The 23,215-nt window shown below is 46.6% G+C and overlaps 1 protein-coding gene and 1 long non-coding RNA gene across 10 annotated transcripts in view; one reads left to right on the top strand and one right to left on the bottom strand.

Annotated features, from left to right (window-relative positions):
• Positions 1-23,215, bottom strand: part of LOC135278667 (calcium-activated potassium channel subunit beta-2) — a 136,640-nt gene that overhangs the window by 42,745 nt on the left and 70,680 nt on the right. Inside the window, exons 1-2 of one of the 9 annotated variants that reach the window (XM_064385305.1) lie at positions 8,264-9,295; positions 5,995-6,143 (exon numbers count right to left, since the gene is read on the bottom strand). The exons of 4 other annotated variants lie outside the window; for them this stretch is intronic. In XM_064385305.1, coding sequence (XP_064241375.1) covers positions 5,995-6,074 — 80 coding nt within the window. In that variant the 5' untranslated portion in view covers positions 6,075-6,143; positions 8,264-9,295. Of the gene's footprint in view, positions 1-5,994; positions 6,144-8,263; positions 9,296-23,215 lie in introns of those variants that run through there. 4 more of the 9 variants (XM_064385302.1, XM_064385303.1, XM_064385306.1 and 1 more) reach the window with 4 other exon arrangements.
• Positions 757-3,759, top strand: LOC135278669 (uncharacterized). The gene is made up of 3 exons (XR_010346125.1): positions 757-880; positions 1,143-1,219; positions 2,846-3,759. It is a non-coding gene; the product is annotated as an uncharacterized LOC135278669 (long non-coding RNA).

The raw sequence follows: 23,215 nt of genomic DNA, 5'->3' as shown, positions 1-23,215 counted from the left end.
GTACCCTAACACTGACAGGACCTGTAAAAATGTGTGGAAAAAAAAATATTTTTCCTGTGTGTTTGAAAGGTTAGATACAATTGGTAATGTAAAGCATGTGACTACTAATGAGTGTATTCATATAGATTTGCTAGAGGTTTTTATTATGAACCACTGCTAATAACCTTTATTTTCACTTGTGAGTGGAAGCACACGATAAAGTGTGCCTTAGGAAGTTTGTGCATTTACTCTCCAGCCATGACTCACCCCTTACTCAGAGAAGCAAAGCCCAAGTGACCCTGCTGGGGTGAGCACAGAGCCACCACAGAGGAAGTTTCCTTAGCAACAGGAAAACATCCAAAACCTCTTCCACCTCCTGCTTGCTGTTCCTTGAAGTTGTTCTAAGCAAATGGATGCTAAACCTCATAGCTGAATTTCAGAGGTAGAATCAATGTGTCACAAAGCAAATCCTTTTTCTTGCAAGCAAGTTAACTGTAGCTACCACCCTCTCGAATTCAGGTTTAATAAGAGAAATAACATTTTATTTTATCTACTCTCTCCAAACACTGCCTGGGCTCATAAACAAATAGCAGAAACAGCTCCTGCATCCTCAGCTGACACTGATTATCATCAGGGATCTGTTGAAGTTAATGAAACCGTGGCAATTCAGAGCAATCAGCCCAGCATGAGCTCAGTGCTTGTGGGTTCCAGGTGCCCATGATCAAGGCTGATGGAGAGCAGAGGAATAGTTCACCCAGGAGAGAGGGAGCTTTGGGGGTTTGTTATTTCTTTGTGAGATGTTTTGAAGAAATTTTGAGTTTTTAGATTTTTTTTTCAAGAGGTGTTGGACCAAAGAATGGGGAGCTGCAAGCAAGTGGAAAATTGCTCTTTGTGTTCCAAGGTACTGTGTACAGTAGTCTGAAGTTTTTCCCATTTATATGTACATTGTTTCTTAAAATATCTTTACTCCCTGTGTTGCACGCCTCTGGGGTGAAAAGTGTATATTATACTGCAACAAGATGCCACTTTTTTTGTTCACTGTGGTCTACATTAAGGTTGAATAAGGCTCAATGTGTGTGCTTGCCTTCCTGTTGTAGGCACACAGTCATGGAAAAAGAGTGCAGGAATGAGTGTATTGATTTATGCCTATCACTGTCTGACAGGAGCAGATGGGGGCCTGGGAGTTTCACTTTGGCTGATGGACTGCACTAAACCTGCCCTGCTTCTGGTGCTGTCACATGTGAGATATCTTTGATGTAGCTAAGTCACTTTTGAAGTATTGTAGAAGATGAAGCGGAGCCAGCTTTGTAGGCAATAACAACAGAATGAGATTATTTAGGCTAAAATGAGTCAATATTTGGAAAATTCCACTGTTAATAATCAGACCTTGCCTGAGGGAAGCTGATTGATGCTGCCTGTACCAGATGGTTTGCAGCGTGAGGCTGAGCCTGAGAGCTCCTGTGGACACCCCTGATGGGGAAGCAGCTTGGGGGAAAACATGAGGGTGCAGCCAGAGGATACATGTGGGCACCAAGTCACCCCACTGGGAAATGCACAGTCAGGGCTTTCAGTTAAAGGTGGAGGAAGAACAAGCACTTTTGGGAAAGGTATAAAACCACACAGATTTGAGCTCTGGCAGGGCATTTGAGCTCTTGTCTGTGGTCACCCTCAATGGTGGCCCTGTCCCCAGCTGGTGCCAAGCATGAGGGGCCCTGACCTGCTTTTCCAGGGCTGTGAGCTCCTGCTGGCATCAGAAATGTGAGGCCTTGGCTGTGTTATGCTGACATCTGTCCTATAAAATTGGCAGCAGTAATGAATGATAGCCCATATTTCTGTAATATCTTCTTCCCCAGGACACCTAACAACATGCCATTGATAATGCTCTTTAAGGGCTGGATTTTGGCCAGGTCCTTGAAGAAGCAATAGCTTGGCCATGCTCCCACAAAAGGGAGCTCCAGTCTGTAATGCTTCTGATCAGGGACAAGGGATTGGCTTTCCCTTCTCCCAGCTGACTTCCTCCCCTGAACAAACAACCTTTCCTCACAGCACAGGCCTGACTAGAGGGTTTTTAATGGTTCTAATTGCCTGACCTGAGTATCTGGTTGTTCTTGGCCTGGTGCTCAAGCTCTGAAGGTGCTGCCTGGAGCTGAACAAGTGCATGTGCTCTAATGGGCAATTTCGGGTGGCAGCAGCTGTCTGTGGTGTCAGACAGCACATCTAATGACATGCCACTGAGCTCTTCTGGGTTAGGCTACAGCAATAACTCATTAAGTGTAATTCAGAGGGAGCCAATTGGAGTGATCACAAACAACTGAGGCATAAACGAGTCTTCTTCCCATCCTTGGTCCGTAGCACAGCTCAAGACTTCTCTGGTTATTTGTGGACATAATGTATTGATGATTATTGTATTCCTTGGCATGAACTGAAATTTCAGCCTCATGGCCATTAACCATGGTGAGAACAAGTGAACCATTTGTCTCACATGATGGGTTTGCCTGTGGAAGCGGCAGGTGCTTTGACTGACTTATGAGCGTGGCTGGGTGCTCGTGTCAGGTGCAAACAGAAAAAACCAAAAATGCCCAGTCTGGGATGGTGTTAGTGTGTGTGACACAATGGTCCCTCCTGCAGATACTGGGCTGGCAGCAGTGCTGTGGCTTGCTGATGCCCTGTGTACTGCTTCTGCATTGAGTGTGGTTGTAAAGACACAGAGGAGATGATTAGACCCATCCGACGCTTTACAGCGAATCCTGGTAGAGCCTTCCTGCTCCAACTTTTGCTTTGCTTTTCCTGACCACTCCAACACCAGCAATTTTCTGGTATTTTTGAGTCACAGGCATAAAAGGAAATGCTGTGATTTGTGCCCCAGGAGCAAGGAGTGGAGCCTTCAAGTGCCTTGTGTGCATGCAGAGGAGACGGATGCATCCGGCGCTGTGACTGCTCCAAGGACCTCTTCAGATCCTCGAGTGTGAGCCTGAGTGGAGCTTGAGCAAGCTGTGTGCTTATGCAATTAAAACCAAGCTGTGCTGCTTCTTGAGCACTCACAGCACTCCATAGGGCACACAGAGCTCAGGGACTGCTGTGTGGGCATCTCTGTAAACCCCAAATGGAGGGAAATTGGCCCCCGTGCTGCAGGAAGGAGGCTGTGGGTTTCTGTCTCTGGCTGTGCAACCACAAGCTCAGATTCTGAGCAGTGACTGCACTTTCCAGCAGCACCTGTGCTTGTTTTGCTCATGGTGTTGCTTATTTTTATGGATCAGGAGTTTGCAATTGATTTCAAAAATACCAACAATACATTTTGAGCCCATGAGATCAGGAGTGGATGTGTGCTTTCAAGAAAGCACTGAAGAAAAAAATGCTTTAAAAGCAATATTAATTCTGTAATTGCTGTGGAGGATAGACACAGCAAGGCACTGTTTTTTCACTGAGTGAAACAGAATAATGAGGAATCAAAACTTCTATATCCTCTTCCATGTTTTCCACTATCTTCTATTTGGAGGCAAACAAGTGCCTTCCTTCCCTTCTTCAGCCTCCTACAGGAAAGGCAAAGCTGTAACTGGGAATAGAGCTGTCTTGTGGCTTTAAGACTTTGTGATAATGGAATGTCTTGATGAATGCTCCTATGGAGATGTAAAATGATTAATCTACAGGCATCTGAGAACACTTATGATCTATCTTTTGGTCTTGTATCTGTTATTTCACTTTTGGGGCTGTTAATAATCTCATAACGCACATCAGGCCATATCTTAATGATTAAAAAATGATTAAAAAAGGTCTGTTTTATCTGTAACTGGTGAGAAATGAAATTATTTTAAGTAGTTCAATGCCTGTACCAGTCAGATGTGGTATTAAATGGTTTTAATAATTTGGCTGGGGGGATTTTTTGAGGTGCTGGAAGTACCCCATCAGCAGCACAGATAAGATGTCATAACAGCTCTGGAGCTGGTGTGGGGGCAATGCAGAGGGCAGAGGCCATGGGATGGAGAGCAGAGGGGTGGGAAGAGAGTGAGAATAAGGCAGTTTGTAGTGTCAGATGAAGTGCCTTAACCTGAGGACAGCTGGGGAGGTAGAATAAGGCCTGGGTGGGAAATGTAATAAGGATGGCAGAGCTGGGGGACACAGAAGGATGGACATGTGCTGAGTGGGAATTGCTAGGGCTGGAGATGAGGTGAGGGGGGAAAGCTCTTTTCCTTCCTCACTAAGACCTTGTGCTGACAGGAAATCCCAGGAATGACCTTTGCCTCCTGAAGCTGACCTGCAGTGCTGAGACCCATCAGGTGATCTGGCAATGCTGGAGTGCTTCCCAACAGGCTCCCCTGCCTCTGAAATGTCCAATGCTCCTTAAAACCTCACAGCTCCTTCACTCAGAGATAATTAACTGTGTCATTAGCAGAATCAGACTTCAATTTTAAGCAGAACAAACCAAACTGTAAGCATGTGTGTGGGACATGGATGGGCTTAAAACATTTCTGAGGTTTTTCACTTGTGCTTCCCTCATATGGGATGCATTTTGTCTCCTCACCAGCCTTTGCACATCAACAACAGAGTTAAGAATTAAAGCAGAATAAAAAATGGACAGATTTTCAGGCTTGTTGTATTTCCAGTGTGGAGGGCTACTCTTCAGCTCAAACCCAGTACAGAAGCTAATTGCTGAGAAACAGGGAGATCTTTGAAAGCTCCAATTAAAGGCAATTTAAAATCTCCATTGATATTAGGAAGAAAATAACTGCTGCTGGACACAAGCTGAGGGGTACAACTGGCCTGTTGTAGAAATGAGCAAGGCTCTGCTGAGCAAGCTGTAATTAAACTGACAGGTATTATATAGAAATTTGGCCTCCTTTCCCTCCTGCACACCCCAAGAGTGCAGCTGGGAGATGCTGGTTGGGCAGTAAGAGACAGGTATGTGCCTGTGCTGTGCTAAGTGAAGCCAGCTTGATCTGGATGGAGCCCAGCAAGGAATATCAGTGTGCCTGAAGCACAAGGGTTACCAGCATCTGTGGGGCCGCCACAGAAGTGCACATCTTCAGTTCTGCACCGGGCAAGTTTCACATAAACGACATTTAAGTAATTTTCTGCCTAATTTCTGGAAAAACACCTAATGAAGCTGTACTGCCTCATATTTTTTGTTAACAACCACATATTCCACCTGACAGTGTTTGCCTGCACACACAGAAGCCAGAGGCAGCTTTGCCACAGAGTTCAACCAGCACTAAAGCTGGTCCTGTAAAAGTGCATTTCTACAGCTGCACTGCAATACCTCTGCTCTAAACCTCTAGTTAAATGCATGTTAAAGCCCAGGATCAATCTGCCAGGCAGTAAGTTAATGGTCCATGGTGTAGCTACTGCTGTGATGCCTCTTGTCCATTAAGAGAGAGGCAGTGTTGCTCTAAGTGGCTCCTGTGTCCAGAATAATGGTGCTTGTGGCTTGCACCTGCGTGGGGAGGATGCTTGTTGCATTTAAACTAGATGGCATGAGCCAAAAGGATTGTGCAGCCCAAGAGGCACTGCAGAGCTGCAGTGCTCCAAAGGGACGCTCTTGCGGGAGTGGGAACTCCTGGTGTGTCCCCCCACAAGCATTATTTCAGGGAGCTCATGCAGACCCCTTAGACTGGGTTTTGCTGCCTGTGCCTGCTCTTCTCCCACAGGGTGCTGCAAGCATCAGAACTTCTGTTGGCAGCCTCTGAACAAGCATGCAAGAAACCAGGAGACTTCTTTGCTATCCCTGCCCTCTGTTGGCACAACATCCTGCATCTGGCTCAGGGCACACTGCCCTACCAAATGGTCCTGAAGTGTAAAGGGGAGAGATGTTGGTCCATTCTGGATACATGCAATGTTCCAGCCTGTTGGGTTGCCTCTGGCATTTTGGATAGTAGCCTGAAAGGCACTGGACCTGGAAGGTTCAGTGCTTGGTGTTGGGCTCTCCCAGCAGTCTGCACCTGGCATGCAAAGCAGCACAGAGAAGTAACTTCTCCAGCTCTTTCAAAAGCAAAAGTAGAAAGGGAAATAAGAAACAATTACCAGCTTTGAAGGTGGGAAGGATGCTGAGCCTTTTGCTTTCCTTTGCCATGGCTGTGCTCCTTGTCTCTCTTGGGCCCCATGCTGTAAATCCCATGCTCCCATCTGAAGAGCACTGGCTGCAGGCTCCCTCCAGAGCACGGTGATGCAATCTGGGTCATTCAGAGAAGGTTGTCAGGAATGATCCTGCACCTCCCTGCTGTGCCAGCACAGAGCTTTGCCTTCCAGGGCATGGGAGGTGCTGGGCTGGTCCTCAGTCCTGCTCCAAGACCTGGCTGAGTCAACCCACTGCAGTCTTGGGGCTCCTGGGGTGATGGCTGAGGTTAGGATGGGCAATGCTGGGGCACCATGCTGGGGACACAGGGAAAATACCTTGTGGCATCTATCCACACACCTTTTTTGGGTGGTGAGGACCCAGTGACTGAGGCTGGTGCAGGGCATCCCTGTGAGGCAAAACCCATCTGCCCTGCCAAGGGGCTGCTGGAGAATAAGATTTCTAGTGGGGCAATGAAGGGCTCCTAGGGAAAGACAGGATTTCCTCCAGTGGGACTGGGTAGATTATGGCAGAGAGCTCATCTGTATGGCTGTTTCATAAGTTTCCCCAGTGCCTGGACTCCGTGCTCAGCAACAGACACTCTGTGTGCTGAGAATAACTGATTGCCCAGAAACACCATGTAAGAATGTGTGGAGGTCTGGAGCAAGCTCTGCCTCTCAGTCTCTTTGTATTTTAGTGTTATCTAACAAAATCTCTCTTCATTCCCACACCAGGTTGGTAGGAGGGACCAAATGTGCTGTCAAGCCCCACTGCTTGGTGGAAATCACCCTTCCCCTAGCAGTTTACATTCCTTGTGAATCCTCACCTCTTTCCTTGACCTTATTCACCACAAACAGGCAAATGTTTGTGGTGACAAACCTAACTCCAAAGCCACTGCTCAGACCACTCAGACCAATCTCCTACTCATTTCCTGCAGTCAGAATTCACAAGCAAATGCAGAATGCAGGTACTGCTCCAGCCCAGGGATCACACCACAAGGGGCTTTGCTACTGCTGGTCCCTGTGCTCAGACCAACAGCACTGTGCAGCAAAAATCACAGGCAAGCAACATCAAAAGCTTTCCAGATTATGTTATTACAAAGTGCAAGTGAAGATTTAAGTTCCCATCTGGACACTTGTTCTATCCAGCTTCAAGTTTTTATCCAAATTATTTAAATTCTCACTGCCTTAGTTTTTCTGTTTGTAAATCCCTAACCTGCCTGTTGGCTATTCTTGGATGAAAATCATCGTGTATAATACAGTTCCTGTTCCAGCAGCTTCTGCTGCTTGTACACATTTGGACAAACAAACCCTGAATGCATTCTGAGGAATATGGATATTCCCAGTCAGCCCAGGGCTGGAGTACTGGCACTGCTGTAATGTAGCTTGGAAGCTGGGGAGAGTGTGGAAGTTTGTGCTCTGTCAATGGGAAGTTTGTGTGCAGTTACAGCTTCCTCAGTATTTTTCCTGTTTTAAATGCAAACATATGCATGACTACAAATAAAGATCATGAATATGAAGTCAAGTAAGACCCAAACTCCCAATAAGTGCTTTAAAGCTGGCAGCCTGTTTTAGTTTGTTACTCCTGCACCTTTAGCTTGCCTGACACAGCTGGGGAGCACTGCCAGTGAATGCTGTATGAGCTCCTGTGTGTGAAGTTGGAGGGGATGGACAGTGAGTGCCCCCCTGGCTCTGAGCCACAGCCTGGAATTTCCTGACAGTTTTTCTTTGTGGTTCTGAGGGCAGCTTGCTGTCAGAGAGTGTTTCTTGTGTCCCTTCCCTACCCCATATGCTGTTTTCAGTCTCTATTGCAGCATTCTAGAGCATTTTGCTTTCCAAATGAGGTCCACAGGGTACACTAATAAGTTGAAACATCACAATATGCATCAGTTAGACGTTACTGTAAGCCTCTAGCTCCAGCCCACAAATGCTACCAACAGCGAATTCATTCCTCAGATGAGCAAATGTAATTTATAACTCAGAGCAGCACTTGAAACTGTTTGACTAATAAAATGCCCTTCACTCGACTCCTCGGTTAAAGCCTGGCTGGTGCCAGCCCCTTGTCAGATGCAATCACTCTAGGAAATCCTTTCCAGTGTACACCTGGCAGTCAAACCTGCATGTGCTCTGATACATGCTTTACTCTCCACTCCCCAGCACTGCCCTAAGTTCTTCCACTGACCCCGTCCCAAATGCCTTGGCCTATCCAGCAGCTTCCCCCCATAAGAATCAGATTTACCTGAGCAGCAGAGGAGCGGCAGTGCCTAAAATGGAGATTTCAATGGGATGCGACAGGGAGATTTTCCCTCTCATCTACGAACTTCTGTAGCTGCCACCTTTGGGAAAACAGCCTATCTACCAGCAGAAGGCTTCCAAATATCTCGTCTCTCAATGTGTCCAAGTATTTCTTGCTGCTTTCACAGTTCCCAGGAAGTTTTAATTACTTTTGGTTTTTAAATAGAGGCAAAGCACCAGAATTCAGCAACTACACAGAAACAAGCTGTCAGAAGGAAGTGGGTGTGAAGACCCTCTGAATAAAGTCAACCCAAAAAAAGCCGAGCTTTCTCTCTCCAAACTTTATTTCACGAAGCTCCTTGTTCTCCCCACATTTATAAAAGCTCTTCTTGAAATCCGCTCTGCCTGCGCATCCTTGGCTGCCGTGACTCTGCCGGGGCATGATGGCCATTTCCATGAGGGCAGGACGCTCCGTGTGGAGTCGGTGCCTTCTCTGTCATTTGGCAAAGCTCATCCCTCTCACCTGCTCCTGGGAAGAAAGCTGCAGGAGTCAGGCAGCAAGAGGAGATCAGGGCTGGGGCAGTCCCAGGGCTGTGCTGAGCCCGTGGCCAGGCAGACCTCGCTGGCTGGGCACCTTCTGCTTCCCAAAGTGTCAGGGCTGTGCAGGAGCAGGCGTGCGGCTCCTTCTCCAGTGCTCGCTCATCCCTGCGTGCCCTTGCCCGTGCTGGTGTGAAATCAGGGGCTTCCCAGCCTTTGCCTCAGTCACCTCCATCGGACCACTTCGTCCTTGGGTGGTGTTTGCTTTTCTGAGTCAAGAGCGTGCTGGAGAGGCGCTCCCGCTCGTCTCCGGCTGCTCACTGCTTTCCCATGCTGCGCTCCTGTTGTTTGCTTCTGTGGCAAAAAGAAAAGCAGCTTTTGCTGGTGAGGTCCACAGTTAGTTGTGAGAGGATCTTTTTTCCCCCTGTTTAAAATGTAAGGTCTCGCAAATTAAGAAGCTACCGCCTGTCTAGGTCTTATAACAGTCAGTCTCTGATTCATCAGAGAATCTCCTTGGTAACTAGCAGTTCCTCTCTGATGATTTGCTACTAAAAAGCTCTCCCAATTTAAAGATAAAACACAGTGAAAGCAGAAAGAGGAGGTACACTATATAGATACCTTATACAGAAACATATGCCTTGTGTGCACACTGGATATTTTCTGATGTGTGTGGGAAGCAGCCTCTCTGTGAGACAGCATGGTATTACCCTACGGATGGCAAATGTGCCCCAATTGCCTCATCTCTGCTAGAAATCCTTTTTGCTGCTCCGGGGTCAGTAACCCCATCTGCAGGGTAAATAATCCCCCAGGAGAAGATGAGGTTGGCATTTAACGAGGGGCTCAGCAGTTCATGCTTTAATAAGCCAGATTTCTGCCCTGTGTGGGACTGATTGCCAAGTACAAAGATTCAGAGACGGGGTGACTTTCTGCAGGAGGTGTGCCTGGTGTCTTTGATGCTGCCTGGTTGCCCTCTGGCTCTGGTAACGAGCCCCTGCTGCCTGACCCCCTCCTCACACATAGCAAAGTGCTGCCTGGGCTCTGGAGCTTGCTCAGGCTGCAGGGAAGGTGCTCACTGAAGATTTTTTTTTCCCTAGGAATCAGTATTGCTGGAAAAGTTGATCCAAGGCTAAGGAGGCTAAGAACACTCTGTGTTTGAAATAGTGAGTGTGCTCAGAAAGCCAGTGTAAGAGAAGGATGCCAGGAAGCTCTGTGGTGAGATTTGCCTGGGGTTCCTCAGGGATGAGGGAATGGTTTTGGACTGGAGGTGACTGTTCATGTTGTGCATGTCTGGTGCACCTACAGGCAGAGAGCTCCAGCTCCCTGTGCATGCTGTCTGTGCCAGCAGGACTGTCCTGCTCTGGGTGGGCTTTCTGTGGCACTGAGTGAAGGGGACATCAAATTCTAAATGAGTGGAACCAAACTGCTTCCAGTCCTTTTTCCCAGATAGATCAGGAATTAATATCAGCCCTAGATTTCTCTTGCAATGCCCTCCCAGCACCCCTTGGCAGAAGTGAGCAGAGGATGAATAGCAAGGCAGGTTCACAAGGCAGACACTGGCAACCCACATCCCTCTCTGTATTTCCTCACTTGCCTTATGTTCCATGGCACTAATTCCTCTGAATCATCACTACAAACAGCAAGAAAGCACCAAATCCGTGAGATGTTTTTCCATTCCTGTGAGAGGGTTTTGAGCTCATTGTGAAAGCTTGCCCAGCCCTGGGAAGCACCAGCAGTTGGAGTGTGGCTCTTCCAGGCAGCTCTGGCAGTAAGGAGACCATACTCCATGGATGTCAGAAATTTGGGACAAAATCTGTGTTCCCATTAGGTGGTGTGGCCCCTCTAATATCTGAGCAGGGGAGTTCCAGCACCTGGAGCACTCTGCTGATCCAGCCCTGCTTAGATTCAGACCTGTGGTTTCAGGGTCTTTAATTTTAGCAGGAAAAAGCTTGACTGTAAATGTGCTGCCCATACCAGCAAAGCCAAGAGTGCTCAGACCTACACTTATTAAGGAATATGAGTGACAATAAACTGGTTCTGATAAATGAGGGCTGATATATTCAAGCTGATTTTTGATGCAATTGAACATGTCAGGAACACGACCTCATTCTGGTTAAGGGATGAGTTTTTAGATAATCAAAGTTCTGATAAGCAAGGCCTGACTTCCACATCACTCAGGAGGAAAAGGGGATATTGATGCTCATCCTTCCCCTCCCTGCTCTCCTGCTGCCACTGTGGGTGCTGAGGCTTGGCATGGGCAGGTGGGACCTTGCTGTGTGGGGTCAGGTACTGCTGTTTCAGGCTTGAAGAGAAATTACAAGGGAAAGCCTCTCCTCCACCTCTCTCCTGCCTTTAAATTTCCTTCCTGAAGCTTGGAAGCCTTTGCTGCTACCAGGTCTGTGAGCCTGTGCCTCTAGGTGGGAGGGAAGCAGATGGAGCCCCTGATGGGAGGGATGTCTGCAGGCATGTCCTGGCTGGCTTCATCTCCAGGATCCCCTCAAGGAGAGAAGGATGGAGAGAGGTCAGGTCCAGCAGCACTGCCACTCAGTGCCATTCTGTCACCAGAAGCCACCAGACTGGGAGGAGCAGGATCACTTTTGTTTTACCCAGGGGTAGCAGGGGCTCATCTCCCCTGGGGGAGCCTCAGAGCAGAGCCTGGGTGCCATGCCCAGCCCTCCCCCAAACTCTTCTGGAGCAGGAGATGCTCCCTCAAAGCCAGACCTGACCTATGGAGACAACCAGCAGACCTGAAGCAGATCGGACTCTTTACCTTTGCTGAACCTCTGGAGCAGCCAGATCTCAATTTTTATGTGATATGTTTTAATGGCAGTGTTGTGTCTTGGGCCATGTCATGGGGAGAAGTGGAAAAGCATCAAAACCTGCTGGTTCCTCACCCCCCACCTGGTGCCTGCATCCTTCCCTTGGCTTCCCTGCAGACAGCATCTCCTCAGCTGGGCTATTGCCCACCCTGCCTGGGTTTGGTTACAAATTGACATTTATAGATATAAAAACAGAGCTTATGTACAGTGTTGTGCTCTTCCTATCTCCTCTACAATGTGTCTCTATTTTGGGAAGTGGAACGAAGGTGTCTGCAGCTATTTATAGCAGGGGAAGGTGCACAGTGCCTTCAGCCTGGGTGGGCACTGACCCTGGCTGAGGGTGATGTGGGGTCCCTGTCACCAGAGGTGATTGTGGTTTTTTCTGCTTTTCTGTGTCTCTTCTCTTTTATTTCAGTTGTTGGTCTAATGCTGAATAAGATATGAACTTAAAGGACTGTTAATGGCAGTTTAAAAAAAAAAGAAAACGTGCAAAGCCTTGGCAAGTATTTTTTACGAATTGAGTCTCTTGAGATGAAAGCTTCATTACTGTGAAACAATGAACCTGCTACACTTTTAGTAGTACAAATGGGTTTCATTTGTATTAGGAAGATACAAGCTTATTATTTTTAGTTTGTTCCTGTAGTACCAGGAATGTTTAATGTGATAATCAATGTAATTGAGGAACTGAAAGTACAGAAATTTGCAGCACTCTCAGAAGTGGTAACACTGCAACTGCAGCCAAAAGGTCTGGGACACGGGGACAGGAGTGCTTAAAACAGATTCCTGTCCCAAGGGTGGGTGCTCCATGATCCCTGGTGGTGCTGGGATCTGTGGCAGGACAGTGCAGCCCTTGTAACCTCCCCAGTTCTGGTGGGGCATTCCCAGTCCTGAGCACCCAGCAGGAAGCTCAGAGCTGTGGGATGCACTTGGGATGGCTCTTCTGGAAGGACAGGGGGAAAAGGAGTTTTTGCTTTTGTCCCCAGACTCGAGGACTTGGGAGAGGAAGTTTCCCCTCTTGGGATTTGGTGGGTAAGAACATCTGGGAGCAAGCCTGACTGCAGAATTTGGCACCCATGTCTGAGCAGGTCTTTACAAGTATTTGCAAAGCTGGATAGGTCACAATTTGGCCAGTTTGGCTTGGTTTTCTTTTTTTTTTTTTTTTTTTCTCCCCAGAAATAGCAAAAGGCACACATTTGACACCAAAAATCTGCTGTCAAATTCCCAGCTCCTCTTCCTAAGTACAAGGTTGCTAAAGATTTTCAATTAAATGCTTCAGAGCCCTTAACACAGAGAAAACACAGCATTTCCTCTCCAGGCCACTGCTCACAAACTGTGATGCTATTTTGTGAAACTTTCACTCCAGAAAGCCAGCAGCAGGCACCCACCACACAGCTTCAGCCCAAATTCTTTGTAAAGCATAGCAACAAACTCATGGGAGGACCCACCAGCAACAGGCTGGTCACCTATAGCCCAGCACCATGGAGATCCTACTCCAGCTTTGGGGAGCTGCTGATCCCATGTACCAAATCCAGCCTTTCCTGCACCTTCAGGCAATTTCCCTTCTCATTTCATTCCCTCCCTGATGCAGCTGGGTGGTTTTTTTTGTGATTTACTGTGTATTCTAGTCCACAGAAGAGGTGGAGGGGAGGAAGGCAGATCCTTGTGTCTGCCCTGGCAGCTGCCCCTGGAGAAAGGAGGCTTTGTGGGCAGCTGGACATCAGCCTGGGTGGTGATGGGCAATGGGAAATGCATAGAACTCAGGGCTGACTAAATATATTTTAGAGGCAGCCCGTGAGGCTGCTAAATTCAGAGCAAGTCTGAATGAAACAACAGATTGCAAAGGTGCAGCCAGGTTTGTTTTCAGCCTTCTCCATTGTAATTTGTTTCACTTTGAGGAGGGACATTTTCTATGTTAGAAAAGTTGCCTTGTTGTAGTGGTCTCTAATAAATCACGGTGTAGACACCTAAAAGTGTTTGGTGCCCTCTGGAAATGTTACTGGAGCTCTTTTGCCATGCCAGGACAGGCTCCCAGCTGGCAGCACTGGAGCTGGTGCCCAGCCTTGCCCCACAGTGCAGGGCTTCCTCCTCTCCCAGTCTTGAGCAGATAACCTCAGAAAAACAAGATTTGTCCATTGAATGAACTCTCTTTAGTGCTTGCCATGAGTTAGATTTTAGCCTATTGCAATCAGAGTGTATTTTGAGGGAAATGACTGAAGGCAGAGCTGAAAGTGGTGATGCATGGGCTGTGGTGTTCATGCTCATAATGCAATTGCTTACATTACAAAGCAATTATCAGAGCTTTAAATTCCAATAGCATTTAGAAAGGCATATATGCTCGGGGGTTTTCCATTTGCAGAGATGTTTCTTTTATTGTACCTACTTGCCTAGTAACTTCACCGTTTTAAACACATCAAAGTGTTTTAGAAATCTATTTGTGATCTTTGTTGAAAAACAAAGGCAATCCTGCCAGGTCCACACAGAATACTTGCTCCATCACAAGTGGCTCCTAAAGCCCAGTTTAGGTTCTGTGAGGTTTAATGGGGTAAAACCCCCTGTGCAGTGTTTCCTGCTCCCTTTGGTAAATTTTGGCAGCACATCCTTCAGCTGGGGCAGTGTGCTTCAGTGCTGTCTCTATCGCTGCAGTGCCATCAGCTTTTCCCTATCTGTCCAGCTCCTCCAGGAGCAGCAGTCACTCTTGCAGTAAATTTTCACCTGGAATAGCACATTATTCTTGTGGCCTGCTCCTGGTGCTCTGCAGACAGGCTGAGGGGGTGGGAAGGGCAAACCTTCTCCAGCAGCTGCTGAAGATGGAGTTTCTGGCTGACGATTTGGGGTGGTGCCCTGTTGGCTAGCAGGGCTCTGGACAGCAACAGTCCAGCCCAGGAGGGCCAGAACTGAACTGGGACCTACTGGAGGAGGCAATTCACTTTGTCACTTAGCAAGGGACCTTTGTCACTTAGGAAGGGACTCTCTGCAGGGAGGAGGATGTTTCAACCTGACAATTCTACACCTCCCAGCAGTGCTGCAGTTCCCTCAAACAGCATCAACAGACTAATTGTTTATCACCATTTATCAGGTGCAAAATGCATGTGAAATTGTAATTTCCATAGTAACCATAAACATCACCTTCCCATGCAGGGATTGGAATGTCAGGGTACTTGAGAGTACTACGTGTACCTGTGTCCTTGTGTAAAGCACATCCTCTTCTGGCAGCCAGCCTTTTGTTTTTGGGTTCCACTGCTTGGCATATAAGGATTTGTAAAGCCTTGATTACTCATCAGTACCCTTGCACTAGACACATGCCTCTGTAGTGTCTTTAAGGCTATGTGGAATTCTATTTGCAATCCCTTTCATAAAAAAAAAATAAAAAAAAATACACAAACCACTTGGTGCTAAATCTGGCTGTCAGCAAGCAAATGCCAGAAACCAAAATGACTATTATTATTACTGCTATTTGCACCATTCCAAAATCCATTAATTTGCTTGTTGCAGTGTTAGGTAATGAACACTTCTGCAGCAAGGTCACACCTCCATTTTACATCAAATAACTATCTTTACTCATGTTTGATATATGAAGCCTATTTCTTGCTTAGGGCATAATGTTTTATTAACATTATTTTCCTTTGTTCTTTCTTACAGATTGTCTATTATGACTCTAAAGATTGCCTGCATGACATCTCTTTTTAAATTCAATGCATAATTACATAAAACAGAAATTCACTTGATGCTACATTAATAAATCTCTCATAATTTTCTTTGAACAGGGGGACACGCTGCTATTGTTTACCAGAAAACATGGATTTAGTTAAGCTTCATGGAATTTTGCCGTCACTGACACACGTATTGGATATGGGCAGAGCAATGATGGAAATAATGTGAAGGCAAACTGTTCAGTTCAAGACAAAAAGACTGATGGAAATAGTAAAAATAGTAGAGATATGAAAGCAAGAAGTACTGAAATAAGTATCTGGCATGGGAACTTGCAGGGAAGGTTCACAGCAGCTGCAGCTGTGCCTGGCTGAATGTCAGCCTGGGTTAATGTGCAAGGTGACAGATGTCTTGGGAATGGGCAAATGCTCAGGAGCAGAGCTGGTGTCCCTGGGCAGGTCTGCTGTGGAGCTGGGCTGCTCTCGGGTGTCCTTGGAGCATCAGTGACTTTCTGCAGCCGTGGCTTTGGTGCTCCTCTCCAGGGATGACTGTGCAATCCTACACCTTCACAAGAAAAGTGTCACCTCCCCTCCTGGCAGCAGAGTTTTGATCTACTGACCCTATCCTGCTGGATCTGCTTCACCCACTTCAGCTGGTCTTGGCTCACCTCGGACTCTTGGAGCCCAATTTTCCCCTGCTTGGCTGTAATCACCCATTTCTGGGCTTCTCAGTGCTCTCTGCCACCCTGTCCAAGTGTTTCTGGTTACCCCAGCTCCTCCTCCAGCAGGGCTGCTCCTAAATGCCACACAGGTCACCTTGAGCTGTAATTTCACTGTCCCCTTGCTGTGGCTGAAGGAGTCTTAAGGGTCTTCACAACTATTACAGAATCCCCTGTGCAAGGACAGAGAAGAAAAGAGGACCTCACACCCCAAACTTTGAATTTGCAGGAGGTAAGAGCTGCTGTTACTGTTTTGTAGATAGAAAACCTGCTGGTTGGCAGATATAAAGTGTTTGGCTCAAGGTCACAGTGAGTATCTTTGAAGTCACTTGATAAACACTTTGTTCTCAGCAAAGGATGTGCCTTGGGCTGTGATCTTATCCTGTAACAAAAGCTGAGATACGTTCCTCCTCGTTTATTCTAGTCTGGTGGTATAAGTTGCTCACAGTTAATAATAAGGGGAAGACCATTAATTGTGCCCTCTGATATATGTTTTTAATTTCTTTATTCATAATGAGTTCATTGCTGCAGCAGCAGGAGTGAAATATGTGATACTACTGGAATTTCTTTGCAATTCAGCATTAATTAATGTCCACTTCTCTCACAACGTTAATAATAACGTGCCTAATGTTTCAGAGGCTGCTGTAGAAAATTCTTCTCTAGCTGGCAAGAGCTGAGATTTGCATTTTAGCCTTTTGTTTAAAAATGCCTCTGAAGGACTTTGAAGTATTAGAGTGAAGTTGGATGTAGCACCCCTGTCCAACCCAGCTCCATGCAATCAGAATTCTGCTCTGCCTGCTCCCCTTGTCTCTTCACATTTACCAGCTGGTGCAGGGAAGGGCACCTCATTTCCACAGAGGCCACGATGAACTTTTTGTTAGGAGAGCACGTCTGTCAGCCCTTATTCCTGCTGTTCCAGCAGAATTTTGGTTAAATGAACTGTGGCACTTGCTACCTCTGACATCATTTGTGTCGCCTTGCATGGGATGGGCTCTTGGGTCTGTGTGGGGATTTTCCTCATCTGTCTGTTGCAATAACAACATACTGCAGATTTTTCTGGTCTTTGTCCCTCTGGAGAATTAGACATATCACTTAGCAAGACTGGCCATCTAGGGATAAAAATATTTCACTAAAGTTAAGTTGCTGTTTGCCCATACCGTGAGATTTGTGTTAATACCATCCCAAGGTTAAACCCGTTTCTTCACAGGTTAAAGAGGATGGATTTACTGGCCTGAAATGTTAGTTTTCCAGCATACCTTACTGCTGTTTCATGCATGTTCATCTCCTCAGCCCTGTCCAGGGAAAAGGAGGGGCTGGGAGTTGACCTGTGGCTTTTGGTAGAGACTGGGGAACAGTCAGACTGATGGCTCATGGCTTACAAACACAGTGTGTGCCTCTACATTTAATTATATCCCTAGTTTAGCAGCAGAACTAGGTAGATTTTAGACCCTCACCACCACAGTGAATGTCTCTGCTGTGAGGATGAAAAGAAGTCAAAGCCTGTTGCATTTCCTATTCCTGACCATTTAAAGTATGATGCAATCTTCTGTGTATACAGAGAGCTGAGAAATTCATAAACGCACACAGACTTAAACAAGAGATGCTGCTCCTTTTCTGAGAGCCCTGTCAGACTGTTGTGGGAGTGAGATGATGTTACATGGCAAACTTGGGAGTTTCTGTGTGACCTTGCTGCTGAAAGCTTCATCTTGTGGCACAAGGGGATAACACTGAAACTGTGCATGGACTCTAAATTTTTGCTGGGTTTAGGCTGCTGAATGAGCAGGTGTGGAAACTTCTTCACTCTGCATGCTTGGAATGGCATTCCCAAAAGCTCCCAAAAGGTTGGAAATGCCCTTTTCTAAGGGCAGCCTGGGGATGGAGCAGCCTGTGGTGTGGAGGGGTGCATTAGAGGTGTGTGTCACCTTGTCCCCGTGGTCACCTCTGACACCTTGCTTTGTGCACCATGTGTGTCTGAGCTGGAGGAGCAGCTTTGCTGACTGGGACAGATGCTGCTGGGAAGTCCTGCACCCAGAAGGACTTCTTTGCTGCTTCTTCTCCATCCCTGCTTTGCTGCAGGCTGGAGCTCACCCTGTGCTTGTGCAAAGCAGGAATCACAAAGCCAAGTCCTGGACAGGCTGTGGAATGGGAATGGGGAGGCACTCTGAGGTCTCTGTACACAGGGGATGTACCAGGGACTGTTTGGCTGCTTTCCCCCACTGGGACAGCTGGGGAAAACTGTTCCTTTTGTGCCTCTGCACTGTCACATTGGGAAGAAAATGGGAGGTGACAATTATTGCAGCTCCCCACCCTTGCTCACCAAGTCTTGGCAGGGAAATGTCACTCGTTGTCACAGCCAAGCCTGCCATCTCCTGACTCTACAGCTTTGGTGGGAAAGCTCAGAGGGAGGGATGTTGGATCCTGCTCCTACTTCACTGAGTTGCCATCAGGAAAGTTCCTTGCTTTTGGTTTGGTGTCTAATTTGGAATATGTGGAGATCTTGGTCAGGAAAAATGAAAAGTGAAGAATACTAATTACTGCACCCTGAGGTGATGGCCTCAGTGTCCCCATGTTGCATCTGACTTTGGAATTAAGTGGGAGGCTAAATACAAATTCAGGTGATAGCCCAGGCTTTTCAGTAATTTACCATTTCACTCACAAATGTTCTTTGCAGAAAAATAACTACTTTAAACCTTTCTCTTTGCTACACCCACTGACAAACATAGCTCTGAATCAGTATAATGCTGTCTTTCCAAAGCTCCCATTCACATCTGTCTGTGCTGAATTCATACACAGAAGTTTTCACAAAGAAATGAATTGCTAAAATTCCTAATGAATGTGGTTATCAGAGAGGCTGTTCTAATAAAAATAATATACATCAGCAGAGCTGGCAGGTTTTTATTGGGGCAGTTCTTCATTGAGTCCAGAGTAGATGCTGTGTGATGAATCTTGTTAGTGCTGTCACTCTTGGTCCTAGTGGTGTGAATAGCCATTTAGCTGGCAAAACAGCAGAGCCATTCAGTGGCTGGTGGATTTTCGGCATCGTGCTCAAGTGTTCTCCAGCCTTTCCGGTCTTTTGCCAGTCTCTGACTAATTCACCAACTCTTTTATAATGTGTGTGTTCCTCCTGCAATGATCTTTTAACCTCTGATGTTCAGTCTTTCATGATGTGTGCTGCCTGCTCTCAGTGCAGGGCCTGAGCCCCACTGCAGACACCTGGCTCCACCACCAGAGATCCAGGTAACACTTGGTTCTCAGAACACCTGTGTGCTTTGTTTTACAGTTTTCCCTTTCAAAACTTTTTGAGCTGGGTTCCTCTCTGGCTTTCACAGACAGTTGTAGCTCTAGGCTGAACTGGAGACCAAGAGATAAACCAAATTCTGCGGGGCTTTTGTGCAGAGTACAACTGGTTCATTCATTATAGAGGATGCTGCTGCTTGTTGAGCCACCCCCAACCAGTTGGGCATTTCTTGAGCATCAGGGTTTGTTTCATGGAGACACCCACAGCTTCAATGTTTGCTTGCTATTATGATGACAGTGACCTTGTTTCCCTGGCTGGGCTGAAGCTGTGGCTGTGTCATACAGGGACAAGCAGGAATTTGGAAACAGCCTGTACCTGGGACTAGTGCTTGTGCTCCTTCCTTGCCATGTGCTGTGCAGGACCACTGCATCTTACTCCCACTGTGCCAGCTTCACTCTGGAAATGGTGGAAGGGTTTTTTGTATTTCTTCTTTTAAAGTATCTATTGCTGATCTTATGTGTCAACAAACTCAAGTGTTTGCAGCAGAGACAATATCTTACTGAGTTGTTTTGCATCAGTGGAGATCTCAGCAAAAACCAAAAAAAAAAGAATAAAAGCTAGAGAATTTAGTGAGACCTGCACCAGCTTTGTCTTATACTAACCTTGCAAGAAGTCCTTGGACGATGTGAACTGGCTGTTACTGCTAGCAGAGAAAATAAAGTTGCAGCAGTTTATACCAGCTGAGCACCTGGTCATTACATCTCGCGTTGTAAAAGCCACGGTGGAAGCACAGGTTAAAATGGCTATTCATCTTTGATCCTCAGCAATGTGAGAGTCTGCAGTAATCTCTAAGATTAGGGTAATAGAGAGCTCAAATTTTATATACAGCCTGCTGAACTGTTTACAAAATGCTGCAGTTCAGAGAGGGAAGTGCTGCACGTGCAGTGTGGAGTGGATCTCCCCCCTCCCTACCTCTGCTGGGCATTTAAACCTCTGTGTGTGTGTAGAACCCCAAAAGTCTGACTTGGCAGTGCTGTGGGTGCCCTGAGCTGGAGGCTGGCACTGCTGGCCCCAGCTCCTGGTATTTCCAGATAAAAAGAGTAGCTGAGGAGGGGGTACCACATATTTATGGAATTACCCGTTCTTTGGGAACAGACACGGAGCCAGGCTGCATTTGAAAGACGGTGTAAAACCAAATTAGAGGAATATACTGCCATGCAGGACTGGAGCCAGTGGCTTTGCTGTTGCTCGTGTTTCCCACTATGCAGGGGAGGGTGTAAAACATGATGGCACAAATAAACAAAACCATCCAGCTAACAGGAGGCACAGTTGCAGGTTCTTAGTTTCTAATCCAACATGCTCCAGCCCGTGTTTCTAGGTTCCCTGTGTATTAATACAAGTCTTTAAAAAGGCAATTATTGAGAAGGATTTCAAATGCCAAAGCAGACAGTTACTGAGACCAGGAGCCAGCTAAGTTTTGGCTGTCTTGGGCCAAGTCTGGGATTGCTTACCCAGGCTTTAGTGGAGTGATAATGGGTTTGCCCTGGGAGAAAAACAGTTTGTCTGACCATCAAGAGAAAACATAATTCAGACTGCAAAGCAGAACAGAGTGAATTTTTGTAGCTTGCTTGCTGAAATCTTCTTCTTTGAAAGTCTGCTCTGGTGTTGTGAAGGAGATAGCAAAAGAATGGATTTGGTAAAGGTTGGGGTGCCTCAGTGATGAATGGAAAATTTTCTTCCCTCTCAGCTTGCAATAGTAATTCTATGTATCTGTTCATAGGCTTCTCAGAAAACTCTTTTCATCCTTCCAGCCCTATTTGATGCCCTGTGTATCCTGCAGATTGCAGAAAATGTTTACTCTGTCTTGTTTGCCCTTCTCCCAACAATGCACACACACAAAGGACAGTTTTGAAGTGTTTGTGCCTTTTGATTGACAATAAAAATCTTTTGCTATGAATTCTGGCAAAAAAAGTTCATGGTCCTCAGAATGCTTTACAGTTAATTCTCTTTTCATTTGCATGACTAAATAGTGTTTCTGCATCACTTAATTACAAAAAATTTTCAGAGCTTCATTGTTGGAGAAAAATCCAGCAGTAAATCCTGCTTCCATGTATGGTTAAATTGCTTTAAGCTAAAAACCACAATAGTAACAATTATTTTTCATAGAATATTTTGGGTTGGTAGGAACCTTAAAGATCCAACCCCTGCCATGGGCAGGGACACCTCCCACTAGCCCAGGTTGCTCAGAGCTACATCCAGCCTGGCCTTGTACACCTCCAGGGATGAGGCATCCACAGCTTCTCTGGGCAACCTGTGCCAGGGCCTCACCTCCCTCGGGGTCAAGGATTACTCCTCAATATCCATTCTAAACCTGTTCTCTTTCATTTTAACACCTTTCTTCCCTGTTCCATGTCTCCGTTCCCTTGCCAGAAGTCCCTGTGCTCCCTTCTAGGCCCCCTTTGGGCACTGGAAGGAGCTCTGAGGTGTCCCCAGAGCCTTCTCTTCTCCAGGCTGAGCAACCCCAACTCCCTCAGCTGTATCCTTAGAAGAAGTGCTCCAGCCTCTGAGCATCTCTCTGGGCTCACTCCAGCAGGTCCTTGTCATGTTGAGGATCCCAGAGCTGGGTGCAGCACTGCAGGTGGGGTCTCAGGGGAGCAGAACAGAGGGGGAGAATCATTGCCAGGTCATGTGGAACTCCTTGTCCATCTACACTCCCAAGCCCTTCTCCTCAGGGCTGCAGATGCCTTTTATCCCTTCAAATGAAGCCCTAGGTGAGAGGAGACAGTGAGGCTGGGTGTGGATGGTGGAAACAACGAAAGAAACAATGAAAGATGTCTCTGTGTAAGAAACAGCCCAAGTTACTGTCAGCACTGTGATGTGAAACGCTGGTGATTCACTGCTGGAACTTCCTGCCACATCAAATGCATTGCCATTAATTATTTAGCAAGCCTAATTGAATGTAATTTTGCTGTTGGAGATAAGTAGCCACTAAGCTTAAAAATCAATTTGCATACGTCACAGGGCTGGTATCCCTTAGAACTGGCTTGGTGCCAGTGCTGCCTCCTTCATGCTGCAGTTTTGGGCCCTTATTTTGGTGTTGGTTTGGCCTGGGATGTCCAACAGCCCACAGCTCTCTGGGGTTTTACGTGCAGTAGGATGTAAATCTCCCTGAATTTTCAGAGTGACACACACATCAGACATTTCCTTGTCCTTTTTGGGGGATTTATAATGTCTTGGGGCAGTGTGGCACACAGACCCAGTTCACTGAGGGGTGCAGAAGGGCTGGGGTCTGCCCAGAGCAGCTGGCAGGACTCACAGTGGATGAGCCATGGAACTTGTGAGCAAGTGAAAAAGCAAGGAAGGAGGTAGTACAGCTAGAAAGCATCTCTGCAGTGGGAGCTAGGAAGCACTGTAAAGGGGTTGTGTAGGCCAAGAAACCTAGATTTGGTCTATTGAGGTCAGCATCATCTACTGGGGATTAGGTAGGATCAAGTAATTAATGAAAGGGATAATTCATACCAGTTTTCTAATCCCTGCAGATAGTGTAGATGACACACTTCTGCTCCTGACCCTTCTAGATATGTTTTCATTGTAAAGATGTGCAGAGAGGGAAAGAACGGGCAACAGGCTGCAGAAGCTGTCACTAACTCTCTCCAAGTGGAATTTTTTCAGCGGAATTTTTGCTTCGATGTTGCTCAGACTTTTCACAACAGTTTCCTAAGTCAGACTAATGTTTTTGGTTGCAGAATTTTTTGGTTCAGAACTGGAGGAGGTGCCCAAGCAGCCAGAGTCTGGCAGAAAGTAAAAAGAAGAAGAATTGGAGAAGGTGGGAGAGGAAACTGTAATAGCCTCAATCCTGTTTCCATAGATCCATGGCTGATTAGGATTGTCCTGAAGAGCTAATGTGGGGTTGAGGCTCCAGGAAATCAATCCACAGGCATTTGTGCATTGATCTGTTTGGAAACATTAACCTGAGGAATTTCTCCATCTACACTTGTT

Source organism: Passer domesticus, chromosome 11 (assembly GCF_036417665.1).
Source record: "Passer domesticus isolate bPasDom1 chromosome 11, bPasDom1.hap1, whole genome shotgun sequence".
Lineage (NCBI taxonomy): Eukaryota > Metazoa > Chordata > Aves > Passeriformes > Passeridae > Passer > Passer domesticus.
Note: the sequence above shows the minus strand (reverse complement) of the source record. Positions and strands in the feature narration are given on the sequence as shown.